A 15213-nucleotide genomic window follows, 5' to 3' on the forward strand; every position below is an offset into this window, starting at 1 on the left:
GAGCTGAAAAAAACACGCAACAGAACAAGACTGAAATTCCCCCTCTGAATCCAGTGACTCGGGGTGGGCAGCTTGCCTCCCATCCACCAATGGGTGGTTCAAGCTTCTTCAAGAGAAGGGGCTCATGGGTTTTCACTCACACCAGGGGTTCAATGCTTACCTGCTCCCAAACCTTTGCTCTGCTACTTTCCCACATGGAATGTACCTTTCTCCCTCCCACATCTTTCTGTAGCAGACCCTGACATCCCCTGTCCACATGCCTTCAGCAGGAACCTCAACATGCTGATGGCAGATGACTAGAAATACCTAAGACTCTTGGCTTTTTTCTACCTCACAGGAGACAAGAGCAACATGCTGAAGAGGTACTGCTCCTAGAAACAGCCCTGAACCAACAACAGACTGCAGTCAGTGGACGAAACTCCAGTTTCCTCCATCCTCAGTTGGATAATATTCTGGCATGTTCTAGAGAATGAACCCAAGAACTCCCAGGATTTCCTCAGTGGGAATGAGCCCCAGTTGAACACATGGGAAATCTCTCTTTTAAAGCTCCCACCCCAGCCACATCTCACTTCCTAACTCCCTGAAGGTATTTTCTGGAAATCCTGCCTCGGGATCTGCTACCAGGGGAAGCAAACCTAAGACAGCATCCTTTAAGACAAATATTAAATCTCATCTTCCCCATAAGACCTTCCAGCACTAAGGCCTCCCAAGTCACTTCCTATCATATTTAATACAATTTGTATATATTTTATTCTCTGTTGTGGGCTCTTAGAGAGGAGGGATTCTTTTACACAGTCCTGAAACCCCTGGGTTGCTCAGCACAATATCTTAAAGCAAACTAGATGCTCAATAAACCTTTGCTGGCTGAACAAAGAATAAATTAATCATATTAATCAGCATGAAAGCCAGGGGTTTTATTTAATCTAGCTGAAACTACATCAATGTAGCTGTTTCCTCCTTTCTTTTTTATATTATTTTTGTGATTTTGTTTGCTTGGTTTTTTTTCAATTATTTATGTATTCCTCTATTTTTGGCTGTGCTGGGTCTTCACTGCTGCACAGGGTTTTCTCTAGCTGCGTCGAGCAGGGGGCGGCAACTCTCTACTCACGGTGTTCCGGCTTCTCATTGCAGTGGCTTCTCTTGTTGCACAGCACAGACTCAAGGGTGTGCAGGCTCCAGTAGTTGTGGCATATGGGCTCAGAAGTCACAGTTCCTGGGCTCTAGAGCACAGGCTCAATAGCTGTGGTGGACAGGCTTAGTTACTCTGCAGCATGTCGGATCTTCCCAAACCAGGGATCAAACCTGTGTCTCTTGCACTGGCAGGCAGATTATTCACCTCTGAGCCACCAGGGAAGCCCCTGCCACCAAGGAAGCCCCTCTTCTTTTAAAACCATTGCATGAACTACTCTTCATAAGCAAACCACTGTATGCATGTACTTCTTTAAATCAACATTTTCTAGATATTCATCTTAAATCAAATACCCCTGATCTCCCCACATCAGAACAAAGCCACTCACCTCCCAGGGAAATGGAGGAATAAAGAAAGGTGTCTTCCATACAGATGGCTAACAAACACATGAAAAGATGCTTAACCGCACTCATTATCAGAGAAATGCCGATCAAAACCACAATGAGGTACCATCTCACGCCAGTCAGAATGGCTGCTATCAAAAAGTCTACAAACAATAAATGCTGGAGAGAGTGCAGAGAAAAGGGAACCTTCTTATACTGTTGGTGGGAATGCAAAATAGTACAGCCACTATGGAGAACAGTGTGGAGATTCCTTAAAAGACTGGAAACAGAACTCCCATACGACCCAGCAACCTCACCGCTGGGCATACACACCGAGAAAACCAGAATTGAAAGAGACACGTGTACCACAATGTTCACTGCAGCACTGTTTACAATAGCCAGGACATGGAAGCAACCTAGATGTCCATTGGCAGACAAATGGATATGAAAGCTGTGGTACATATATACAATTGAATATTACTCAGTTATTAAAAAGAATGCATTTGAATCAGTTCTAATGAGGTAGATGAAACTGGAGCCTGTTATACAGAGTGAAATAAGTCAGAAAGAAAAACACCAATACAATATAATAACGCATATATATGGAATTTAGAAAGATGGTAACGATGACCCTATATGCGAGACAGCAAAAGAGACACAGATGTAAAGAACAGTCTTTTGGACTCTGTGGGAGAAGGCGAGGGTGGGATGATTTGAGGGAATAGCATTGAAACATGTATATTATCGTATGTGAAACAGATCACCAGCCCAGGTTCAATGCATGAGACAGGGTGCTCAGGGCTGGTGCACCGGGATGACCCTGAGGGATGGGATGGGGAGTGAGCTGAGAGGTGGGGTTCAGGATGGGGAACACATGTACACCCATGGCTGATTCATGTCAATGTATGGCAAAAACCACTACAATATTGTAAAGTAATTAGCCTCCAATTAAAATAAATTGATTAATTTAAAAAAAGAAGAGACCAAAGGCCACACAAGTTGTTCATCCACAACCTTCCCCTGCACTTCCCCTAGAGTGACCCATTCACGACAGAACTCTGCTCATGCTGCAGTGTGGAAAGTAAACCACAGATAGCTGATAACTACACATGCATAATTATTTTAGTTTGGTCCCTGTTTGACAATAATGGTACAGTTTGTAGCATTCTGCCTTTCATCAAAATCAGAGTTGTTTTTGCCAGCTCACTGAAGTCCCATGAGGCAGTCCTTACTCTCCAGGCTGCTTTAGGTCCACTCCTCACTTTTAAGCTACAACCTTCCAATACTGATGTCTCACACAGATTCCACCCAACTGGAGCTTTCCTGATTGTTCAAGACAAATGTACAGGACAGACTTGTAAGACCCCTTTATTCTCTCATTGGCTAGTGTTCTCTCAGGAACAAACTGCTGTCTTATTGCACCTGAGACATCCTGAGATTTCTTCCATCTCTGTGCCAGGCAAAGGCCAGAAGGACTGCACAGATTTCACTTTACAATAAACATGAGAGCATGCTGGAGGCTTCAGCAGCCACATCAGACATAATCAAATGGAAAGTTGAGTATCCAAACAGTCAATGACTTACAAGTCTTGTCATGCTTTTTAATGGATTTCGGATAAGCAGCTGGAGAAGGACCAAATGTATTGCAAATAGGTTTTTAACTCAACAAAAGTATGTTGTCTGAATTCTCAGTGCTAATTACCTTGAATGCATATCAACCTTGGCCTGTCAAATTGTCCTCAAGCTTTCCTTCAGTCTAACTTTCAGCAAGGTAAAGATCACAGAGTATACTACCCTCATGTACAAAAATGAAAAAAAAAAAGTACTGACAGAAAACAAAGCAAAGACTTATTGTGCTTTTCTCATTAGACCATAAGTTCCATGAGGTCACTGATTCTCTTTTTCAATCCTAAATTCCCCAACACCCAGCCCCATGACTGCCTTGCTGTGGCAATAATAATTAAGCATAAATTCAAATATATATTGAATGTGTTAATCAACTCAGGCTGCCACTATAAGATACCATAAAGTGCATGCTTTAAACAACTAGATATCTATTTCTCACACTTCTGGAGACTTGCCAAGAACAAAATTCTGGCAGACTCAGTTCCTGGTGAGGGCTCTCTTCTTGGCTTACAGACGACTGCCTTCTTGCTGTGTCCTCACATGATAGAGAGAAAGAGACAGCAAGCTCTCTGGTGTCTATCTGATAATAACAAACACTAATCTTATTAAATCAAGGCTCCACCATATGACCTAATTCAACCTTAATTACCTCCTTAGAGGCTCTGTCTCTAAATACAGTCATGTTTCAGGTTAAGGTTTCAACACAGAAATTTTAGGGGGAATTCAGTCCACAGCATTAAGCAGGTCTTTCCAATTAGCAGACATGTATAAGTACCATGCATTAGCTCAGTTAGTCCTTATAGCAACATATAGCTTAAATAGGAAACTAAAGCTTAGGAAGTTAAGCCTCCAGCCCCCATCTCTTCCCTGTACTTCAGACTGCTCTATCCAACCTCCACGTAGACATGTCCCAGAGCCCTCAAATCAATGATATCTACCCTGATTTCACATTCTTTTTTCTTCACCATTTAACCTGTTTGTTCCTTGTGCTGCCCATTTCAGCTCAATACCATCTTCTACCCAGTTATGTAATCAAGGTACCAGTTAATTTTAAGTCTTTTTTCTGCCTTGTTACCCATATCAAAGCTATCCTAATGATTTTTATCAATCAAAGATTTCTTAAAAGCATTCTCTCTCCATGCCTTTTAACATTTCTTGAGAACAGAACTTGTGTTTATTCCCCTTACTTCATTTTTCACAGTCTAGGCTATAATAGCCAAGTACTTAAGCATGATATACAAGATCTTCCAGGAACTGAGCTGTCCCTGGGTCTACCTCTCCTGACTTATCTCCCTCTGCATCAATCTTGTAATTTACCAAGAAATTCAACAAAATTTAACTTGCCACACTGCTGCATGGCCCTGCCTCCATAGCATACACTCTCTGCTCTGCCTAGAATACAGTTCTCCATTTTCTCACTCTCCGATCCATCCCTAACACTTCTCTTCCTCACTAGCACTTGCCTTCCAAGATTTAGCTCAAGCATCACCTTTCCTAAAATGCTTTTCCATACTCTTCCAGCCCAAAGAGCTTCCAATCTTCAGTGCCTCCATAGCATTCCAACCAACGTGGATTGCTGGTTCATTATCACCAGCACAATGAATTTCACACTCCTGTAAAAGTATATCTATTGGCCTCTCCCAACTAATAAGCTCCTTAAGGCAAGGGCTGCTCACAGTAGGTGCTCAACTTGATTCCTCTGCATGTTAAATATTAGTGGTAAATAATTTTTGGATGTGTCTACAGACCTCTAAGTACCCTGGACATCCCCTTATGACCCTTTCTCAGTCATCTGGGATGCTGTGCTATGGCCAGGATGTTTCAATGTTCAACCACATAGCAATGTTGGTTGCTATCACCAAGGCACAGTCTGATATGACAGCATCCATTGCAGTAAGAGGTAAAGGAACAGAAGATCCAAACAAACTAAAATTAGCTATATCTTGTTACTCAACATAGTCTAAGTATTGGCAAGACAAATCTCTCAGGCAGACGCAGTGCTGACCCAGCATGGTGAAAAGGAACTCAGCAGACTCAAAGACGAAAACCTGCAGTATCTGTAACACAGGAAATTCTGAGTTCTGCTGGTTCATCCTGACTTAAAGCTGCAATTACACTTGAGTAAGGAGTACCCAAGCTGACTCTGCATTTCTTTTTTCTGCAGAGCTCTCAGAATTTGGCACACAAGAAATTTAATAGTTGTTCTTTAGAGTCTTTTGTAATTTCTCAGATATTGAACTGTGGTCACCTACATTATAGTGTCTGATAGCATTACGTGGTATCTTTCTGGCAAAAATGCAGTCTTAGTCAAAATACTGATGAGAGTTTACGATACTGACTGGAGCTTCTCAAACTACAGAAAACTATGCAGGAATGCTCCTTCACCAAAGAAATATTCGCTGCTGGCTCAATTAGAGACTGAAGAGTCCTGCTTAAGGCACCAGCTCTTGTTCATGCTTTGTCCAAAGACATCTGTGCAACTGGTTCCAACTTGGGAAATAGCATTTAATATCAACATAAACACATGCTCAGAGGAAAATCGGGTAAATCTTCATCAGGATCAAAATTTCTAAGAAAGTGTATTAGAGCAAATTAGGAAGCAAAGAACCTTCTCAAAATAGGCACTATTTGCAAGTCATCATTTTCTTTACTCTTCATACAGAAGTCATGTGAACTGTATACTGAAAGGTAAAGTGGAGTTTCTAGACTGAAGTCCAGTTACACTTGAGTCAGTAATTTATCATGCTTGCTCTATGTATATACTAAGGATTATAGTTAGCACTTAATTAGCTAGCATCACTTCAAATATTTATTCCATTTAAAATCACATTTAAGTACTCCATTTGAGATTTTAATACATTAAATGTCTCTTCTTTCAGCAAAAGAAAATAATTAACTTCAGGCTTTATATTTTTTTTAGGTGCTATATGACATATAATTAGCTTAAAAGTATCAGTTGCTTCAACAACAGATATTATTTTGACAAAACTATTATCATGAAGTATAGTTTTATTGCAATTATTTCTTGACAAGATCATAATTAAATACTTACTTGTTCAATGTGAGGTCAAGAATGAATTTGGAGCCAAAGGCTTCAATCTGGAAGCTTGCCTGGGCCAGATGGACAGCCTATGGATTCAAAAAGACAGAAAGAACCTTAGTTTACTTTCATATCTTTAAAGCTGATTATATTGATATCAAGAATGATATTTAATAAGAAGAATATTTTATGGACTGATTCATTTCTTTATGTATCCCTATATAGTAATTTATTTATTTAAAAAGAGAACAAGGATATCGTCATGGTTTTACTTGGAAGGCCTAAATATCTGTTCAGCAAGAAACTAATAAAAGTCCTTTAAAAAGGAATCCATCTTGATAAAAATTAAGAGCAGATTCAACTGAACTTTCAAAGTGACTGTGATGAATTATGCAAAAGTCTGACTAATTAAAGCTTGATTTCAGCCTATTTTGTGCACAAAGCTAACCAATTCTTTCTGCACACCTAAGTGAAAATCATGTCAGCGTTCTGCTCTTCATCAGGAATTGGAACTTTCTCTAAATGATTTATCAGCAGAATGTCTCGGTAAAAAAACCTTTCAACTTCAGAAAGCACATCAAACCAGGCCCTCTGTGGATACTGAGAGTCTCTGTCCCTCTTTGAAAGTTACATATTTACAAATACTGTCCTCATTGTGATTTAACCCAAAATGTAAAGATAATCTCATCTCAACATGAGTCATATGTTTTAGGTATTAAAGGGGCTTCCCAGCTGCTGCTAGTGGTAAAGAACCCACCTGCCAATGCAGGAAACATAACAGATTCGGGTTCAATCCCTGGATCAGGAAGATCCCCTGGAGAAGGGCACGACAACCCACTCCAGTATCCTTGCCTAGAGAATCCGAGGGACAGAGGAGCCTGGCGGGCTATGGTCCTAAAGATTAGAATAGCTCACAGAAGCATCTTGAATAATATAAATTAACAAATCAATGAAGTTTTGTTAAAGTATTATCCAAGAAAAATCTCTCCTTTGTCAGCCTATCAGAAAAAAAAGAACAAAGATAAATGTAACCTACACCCCCCCGACCCCTTGCTCACAAACACCCTTCTTCCAGACTTCATTCTTAAGGCACAGTGGGTGTCATCTATGAAATGTTACATGCATAGCAACCAGACACTTTTCACTCCCACTCTCCTCAATGCCACTGCTTGTTCCTCTTGTTCCACTCTTGTTCCTCCTCCACTTTCCATTATCAAAATCCTACCCTTCCTTCAAGGGCAGACCAATGACATTACTTTCTAGTAAGTCTTCTTCACACACACCTGCTGGGAATGCACTTGAGGCTTCAGGAGCACTGTGCCCTCCCTCCAAGTGATGGATGATCACTTTCCATTCTGGACAGTTTGCTTCACAACTGCTATCACAGGGGTCTTGCAAACATCTGTACATTAACCATCCTTCCCCAAAATATATGAACTTTCATTAACTAACCAAATATTTATAATCAGGACTAATTTGCCATGCCAAATCCATAAAATACTATAAGTAAACCATGACTTCAACTTCTTGTCAAGCATAACTGCTGATCTGATAGTCACTCAATAATCAGCAAATAAAATTAAGAGGAAATTAACATATTAAATTTTAAATACAGAACAATGAGAGAGAAGGTGCCTCCATCCCTAATACCATGGGGTATCATGTCAGACCCCAAACAACCATGTAGAACAGGGTCATTATCCTTGATCTGAGCTTCCTGTATTCAGACAACTCCTTGAGAGAGAAATTTCTGTCTTGTTAGGTGTGGTCTCTGTCATCTGCAGCAAAACCTCTGTCACCTAATATAACTATCACAAAGTCTTTCACCTAAATTTATTCTGTCTTGAAGCACTAATTTTTGCATGAAAATTTTTACTTGATGAATAATTTGTAAAGGGGAAAATTTTTCATCTCTGGGTCCCAAAAGCTTAAGAAAAGAAAACAGCTTTTTTCCTGGGAATAAAACACATCCCTTAGGCATACTTTCTCTTAAGAATATTAAATAGTAGAGAAGAGTTCATTAAAGGCACTCTGGCTTAAAAGAGCTGCTAAATGTACTTGTTTGAGCACCTTTATAAACAAGAACATACTGTGGTGAAAAGAGAATAGCTATACATAAAACAGAAACTACACATAGGGACTTCCCTGGTGGTACAGCAGATAAGAATCTGCCTGCCAACTCAGGGGACATGAGTTCAGTCCCTGGTCCGAGGAGATTCCACATGCGGCAGAGCACTTAAGCCTATGCCCCACAACCACTGAAGCCCACACAGTCTAGAGCCTGTGCTCCACAAGAGAAGCCACTGCAATAAGAAGCCTGTGCACCACAAGGAAGAGGAGCCCTAGCTCACTGCAGCTAGAGAAAGCCTGCGCGCAGCAACAAAGACCAGCACGACCAAAAATAAGTAACTTCTTTAGTACTGAAGAGAAAAGCCTTATATGTCATCGACACAAATGGAGTAAAACTTCCAAATGAGTAAGTATTCCAAGGAAAAGTGCTTATAATTCAAACTTAGACAAATCTCTGTATGTCTGTAACTGATCTAAAGAACCTGATAGTGACCCAGCAAAAGACTCATTTTACAGCAAATAAGCACTGAGACAAGTACAAACCCCAAGAAAACTCTGTTGCAAAATAATGTAGCCGGTAACAACTGCTTGTGTCTGTGCGTGTGTGTTAGTTGCTCAGTTATGCCCTACTCTTTGCGACCCCATGGACTGTAGCCCACCAGGCTCCTCTATAACTGATTACTCCATTTCGAAGAAATTATTGAGAGTCAGACAATTTGATTGTTGTTAAGTAAGTTTATACTGAGTCAATGTGGCAAGTTTCAGTTTAACAGAATTTAATGGAAAACCTGGCAAATAATATTAATCCTGGGATTTTCCTTTGTTTATTTTATTTAGTCCTTCCACACACAGGTGTTGAGTCCCACCCTATGTAGAAAGATGGCTGGGACACAGCCCAGGCTCAAGAAAGCAGCATCTGCCAGAGAAGCAGGCAGAGCTGTCAACCTCCACGTGTCTAAGGGGCCACCGGGACCAAGGCTTCAGTGACAAGGTGCAGTTTGAACAAAGGTTTTAAAAGTGAGTAAGAATCCACCTGCCAGAGGATCTACTGTATAGTTGGAACTCTGCCCAATGTTATATGGCAGGGGAGTTTGGGGGAGAAAGGATACATGTATATGTATGGCTGCATCCCTTCGCTATTTACCTGAAACTATCACAACATTGTTTGTTAATCAATACAAAATAAAAAGTTTTTTAGAGTACCTATATTTGCATACATTCTATGTGAGTAACCGACTCATTGGAAAAGACCCTGATGCTTTGAAAGATTGAAGGCAGGAGGAGAAGGGGGCGACAGAGGACAAGATGGTTGAATGGCATCACTGACTCAACGGACATGAGTTTGAGCAAGCTCCAGGAAATAGTGAAGGGCAGGGAAGCCTGACTGCTGCAGTCCCTGGGGTCGCAAAGAGTCAGAACACAACAGAGCAACTGAACAACAATAAAAATAAAATTAAATGCTATAGATAAAAAAATAAAAAGAATCCACCTGCCAGGAGAAGAAAAGATATTCAGGGCCTGGGGGAAAAACAATTATAAAAATAGAGTAAAAAATTAACGTGGAAAACAAATTTTTAAAAAAGGTTTTCATGAAATAGCCTATAGGAAAATGGCTTTTGGCGGAAACGTCAAACAATGAATCTGAAAAGGTGGGCTGTGGAGCTTTGTGTGACATGCTCACTGACACGTCTGCTCACATATACATGTGTACATGTGGCCCAGACAGAGAGCTTTCCTTTAAATGTCCCCACACTTACTCAGCACAGTGTCTGGCATATGCCATCATCATCATCATCAATACCAACACTAGGATTCAAACATATTGACAGACTCCTCTTGACAACAACTGAAACAATTAGTACGACGATATCAAAAACATTCCTGTTTCTCCATAGGAAAAAAATTTTTATTTTGTTACCTTTATCAGAAAGACTGTTTTAACATCTGAATTCACTTTAATGCTGAGAAGGAGTAAATTTTCTTATAAAATGACTTCAGATTTCCTTAAACATTCATCTTCATTGCATAGATGGCAAATGGAATTAGTATATTCATCTAAAATATCTGTACCCAACCAATACAATATTGTAAAGTAATTAGCCTCCAATTAAAATAAAGAACTTTATATTAAAAATAAATAAATAAAAATAAAATAAAATATCTGTACCCACTGAAGCAATTTCAGTACAATGGTGTAAGCTATTTTTCTCATATTCTCTTTCCTTTGCTATACATTATACCTTTGTACACAAAGAACAGATTCTTCTCTAGACCAAAATAAATACCTGACAAATGCTACTTTTCCCTATCGTTCTGTTATTTCTGCTCTGTCCTAGACGTGATTAAAATGGGCTTTAACTTTTGGAGTCTCTATGCTATTCCACATCAATTGATCATTTTTTCTTCAACAAAATACCATGTATATAGTTTTGATAATAGTTCATTTTAAATATGTTTTCAAATCAGGTAAAATGAGTCATTATTGTTTTACAAATTACATTTTTGGATACTATTTATTTTTATTTCATATTAACCCAATTCTTCTAAAAGATAAAAAAAAAATTAGAAGAATGGCCAGGACAGGTAGAAAATTTTTATAATACATGGCCATATTGTTTATAGCTTATTAAATATTTTAGAGTTAACTGACCAGCACCACTGAAAACACAAAGACAACCTCAAAGAGCATTGCTCTTCTTTTACAAACAAGGACCTGCACAGCGAGGTTTAGAAATATGTTCAATAATACAGAATCATAGGAATACTCCAGAGAAGAGTACATGAACCACCCATCAGGTCATAACGGGTTATTTTCTCCATCAGGATATCTGCTAAACAGATTCAAAGATTAACACTTGTTTTTACAAGCCCGTCACTATAATAGCACTGTGGAAGAATGCAGGGTTTTAGAGTCCAAGAGCGTCATTTCACGACAAGAATAAGCACAACCCTGGGCTCAGAACTACCACCCTGAAGGACTGAGAGCAGCTGTTGCCTAAGCGCTTTGGTATTTTTCTTTTGACTCAGAATCTGGCACAGGGAAATTATAGGAGCCCAGTAAACAAAAACAACTAAACTCAATTACATACACAAACCTCCTTCACTAAAGAACAATTTACACATCTTAACAATGTGCTGTTGCTTCCCTGTGTTTTTTCCTTTTAGTAGATGGCACCTAATGGTATTGGGTTGGCCAAAAAGTTTGTTCAGATTTGTCCATAACATCTTCTAGAAAAACCCAAACGAACTTTGTGGCCAATTTAATATCATATTAAATAACTTACAAGACCATTAGATTCCTCAACTAAGACTGGCTTTGCATCTTATCCACTAGTGTTATGCTACTAAGCAATCATAAATATTCAGCTTTAGGTAAGATATACTACATAAGCTGAAGAGACAGAGTGGTTTTCTTGGGACTTACATTCTAGAATAATTAACATTAATATGGACATGAAAACAATGGGAAAAGATGACTATCTACTTATAGAAATGAAAAGCAAGTATTTCCAGGATATACATGTTTTCATGCAAAAATGCTTCACACATAACAAGTATTCCATTAGTATTCTGTACTATATAAGGACTTGTGAATTCTACAGAGTGTGTGCATAACTGAAACAGAATATGGGAAACAAGCAGTTTACACTTTCTCAAATTCAGAAAACATTACAAGACTGAATTCCGCATTTCAGTAGAAAGTGAGCCACTTGAATTGTGGTATCCATGCTATCAATGTCAACATTCACTGAGCATGTATTTTGCTTTACTATTCTCTATAAGAGACATGGTTAGGATAACAGAGGAAAATTTAGATGTTTCCCTGCCCTTAAGATATATTCAGTTTATTTAAGTAATGAAGGAAACATATCCAGAGTGGCAGAGCAATAATACAAGAAAAAGCTTTACAAATAGGGAGCAAAGGACCTGGATGGCATCAAGCAAGCCCGAGCAGACACCACTGAGATATTTCAGCTCTGCTTCCTAAAGAGGAGAGCTGTGGGCTCCAGGAAAGAAGGTGCCTGAGAAAGAAAACTGCTATAATTAGAGTTCGAAGAAAGATTAATAAAACTGTCTCATTAGACACGGTCTCATTAGTAATCAACTGTTCAGCTGTTTCATGTTTTCCATTATCCCTTCCAGCAGAAAAGACACTGTAGGTGGGCTTCCCAGGTGGCACCAGAGATAAAGAACTTGCCTGCCAACGCAGGAGACATAAGAGAAGCAGGTTCGATCCCTGGGTTGGGAAGATCATCTGGAGGAGGACATGGCAACCCCCTTCAATATTCTTGCCTGGGGAATCCCATAGACAGAGGAGCCTGGTGGGCTGCAGCCCATGGGGTTGCAGAGTTGGTCACGACTGAAATGACTTAGCACACACACATGAGACTGTAGGTAAAAATTTTCTCATTTCCTTCATTGCTATGATAATATTCCTTATTCTATGTTCATTAAAATATCAAAATAGACAGTGTGTATGTCTTTGTATGCACAGGTGCATAAACTATAACTTTTTTGGGAATTGATTTTCCTCCCTTTATCTTTTTGCTCATGGTTTCTTCCCCTACTCTCAATTATTTTTTTCCAAAGATCCTTCAAGAGTTCACCCTTTTTTCTTCACAGTGGGAAGAGTTCACAGAATTTCAAAGACTACCTTCTTTTGAGGTCCAGGACATTTTACAATATTTTGGAAAAGACAACCTTGGAAATACTCCAACTAAGAAGGAAGAGAACCAGCAGCTCAGATACAAGGAGCCTCCTTTGTTGTAATGGGTTGAGCTGTTGAAGAAAGATGCTTCACTAGGGAGCCTTGCATCAATCTTGGTTGCACAATATGTTTTTCTCTTCACAGAAAAACAGGAGACACAGAATCCAGTGACCCAAATAATTAAATTGCAATAAGAAACAAACTGCCAAGTTTAAATTGAAATCAGTTTGAAGGAAAGACATCACTTTCTTAAGAACAGATATATGTATATGTATAACTGAATCACTTTGCTGTATACCTGAAGCTAACACAACACTGTAAATCAACTATATTCCAATATAAAAATTTTTAAAGAAGTTTTTTAAAAAAGCAAAATGTAAAAGAAAATGTTAAACAATGTCACTATCAAGCGATTTCCTCATAAGCTGTACAAAATCACCACTTGAGAACTGAACCAATCTAATATTCTATTGAATAAAGCTGTATAGCAAAGATTTATAATCATAAATAAACAAGAAAATATATTACTTTTCTTTTAGCTCATTCAGGCTTTTCTGTACCTGACTAATCTGGGTTTATCGCACAGCTAAAGAAACACAGAAGTACAACCTGTGGATTTTTTCTGTGTAATGCAAAAACTCAAATATGGGAACATATTTTAGGAGTTTTAAAGTGCAAAAGAAAACATCAACAGATCATTTTAAATTACAATCTTGTTCTAATCCCTTCTTCTAAGTTTGTTCACTGGTGATCACCAATGCAGTCAAGACTCATATATAATAAAAATAATAATGCCCAATATTTCTCATGTTTTAATTATCTCAGTTATCTAGAATAATATGAAGCTAGTAAGGCAGATTTTTTTATTAGCCTCTTCTAGAAGAAAGACATTTTTAAAAAGCACAAAGGAGTCAAATGATGTTTTTTGTCCAAGGTTGCACATCAAAGAAAGAAAGATCAGGTTCAGTGAGAAAAAGTGCCAACTTCATGCCAGCAGTCCTTAAGCCTCCAAACCTCAGTGTTTCCTGGTCATTAAAATATAAACAATAATAGTTTACCAACAGGATGTATGCAATGATTAAATTATATAATAATGTAACAGAAAGTTCCTAGAAAAGGCTGGCCACATAGGAAGAGCTCAATAATTTAGAAAGGAAGGGGGTAAAGTAAAAGGACAAAGAAAAACAGAAAAAGAAAAGTATATTACGGTTTTACAAAGGTTATCAGTCAGCTCCATCTTAAAAGCTCCCTCCCATTATAGCTGGCCACCTCCTAGCAAATCCAATGTGCACTTAGATTCTGCAACATTTGCAACTTTTATATCTGTACTGCTAACAACCATCAGGTATTTTGTTTTGACCTTGTTCACATTGTTGTGTCTTTAAAATAATATGAATCATTTCCCTGAGAAGTGGAACAGCTGCAAATGTTACATGAAGGCAATTTTGCAAATTAAGGTAATTTATTCAATGTTCTTCCCAAGATTCATTTAAATAGGTAGCTTGTGGGAAAGAATATCACATTTCCTTCTAGCATGTTCCATTTCACAGGATTACTGGTTAACCCATTAACAAACTTGCACTGAACCCCTACCTTGTATGAAGTACTGTGGCAGCTGTAAAAGTATAGGAGAATGAGTATTTACACAGTCCATGGAATTCTCCAGGCCAGAATACTGGGGTGGGTAGCCATTCCCTTCTCCAGGGGATCTTCCCAACCCAGGGATAGAACCCAGAATCTCCCACATTACAGGTAGATTCTTTACTGTCTGAGCCACCAGGGAAGTCCAAAAGTATAGGAGAATGAGTATTTATATCAAAAAGTTTATAGTCTGTTTAGGGAAATGAAATGAGAAGCCAAAAAGAAATATAATACTTTAGTTAAATGATAATAGTAATATTATTTATAAAGACACTACAGATGACGTAACCATGATTGATTACTCAATTTAGTATGAACAAGTATACAGTATACATAGCAAGTGCACTTAAATATGAGGAATGAGAATGTTGAGGTCTAGAGAAGAACTAAGAAAAGCTTGTTGGAGAGATCCTTTTCAGCATTTAAAGATAGAATTCAGATAGTTCTAGGACTGATTCAATAGGATAAAATTTCAAAGTGTTTCTAAGTGTTTCCTGACAAATAGAGACTTAAGAAACATGCTTTAATGTAAAAGACAGGAAGCCTTCCATTCTGGAGGGTTAAACTCCAGTTTGGATTGTAGAGTTTAATTGTGAGAATTAAAACATGGTAATTT

At 38.5% G+C, this 15213-nt stretch overlaps 1 protein-coding gene across 2 annotated transcripts in view; it reads right to left on the reverse strand.

The window, feature by feature from the left end:
- The window catches only part of ADAM23 (ADAM metallopeptidase domain 23), a 189495-nt gene that overhangs the window by 136423 nt on the left and 37859 nt on the right, over positions 1–15213 (reverse strand). For both annotated transcript variants that reach the window (XM_040228708.1, XM_040228707.1), the window contains exon 3: positions 6191–6267. In XM_040228708.1, coding sequence (XP_040084642.1) covers positions 6191–6267 — 77 coding nt within the window. The remainder of the gene's footprint in view (positions 1–6190; positions 6268–15213) is intronic.

This window comes from Oryx dammah, unplaced genomic scaffold (assembly GCF_014754425.2).
Source record: "Oryx dammah isolate SB20612 unplaced genomic scaffold, SCBI_Odam_1.1 HiC_scaffold_27, whole genome shotgun sequence".
In the NCBI taxonomy this organism is placed as follows: domain Eukaryota; kingdom Metazoa; phylum Chordata; class Mammalia; order Artiodactyla; family Bovidae; genus Oryx; species Oryx dammah.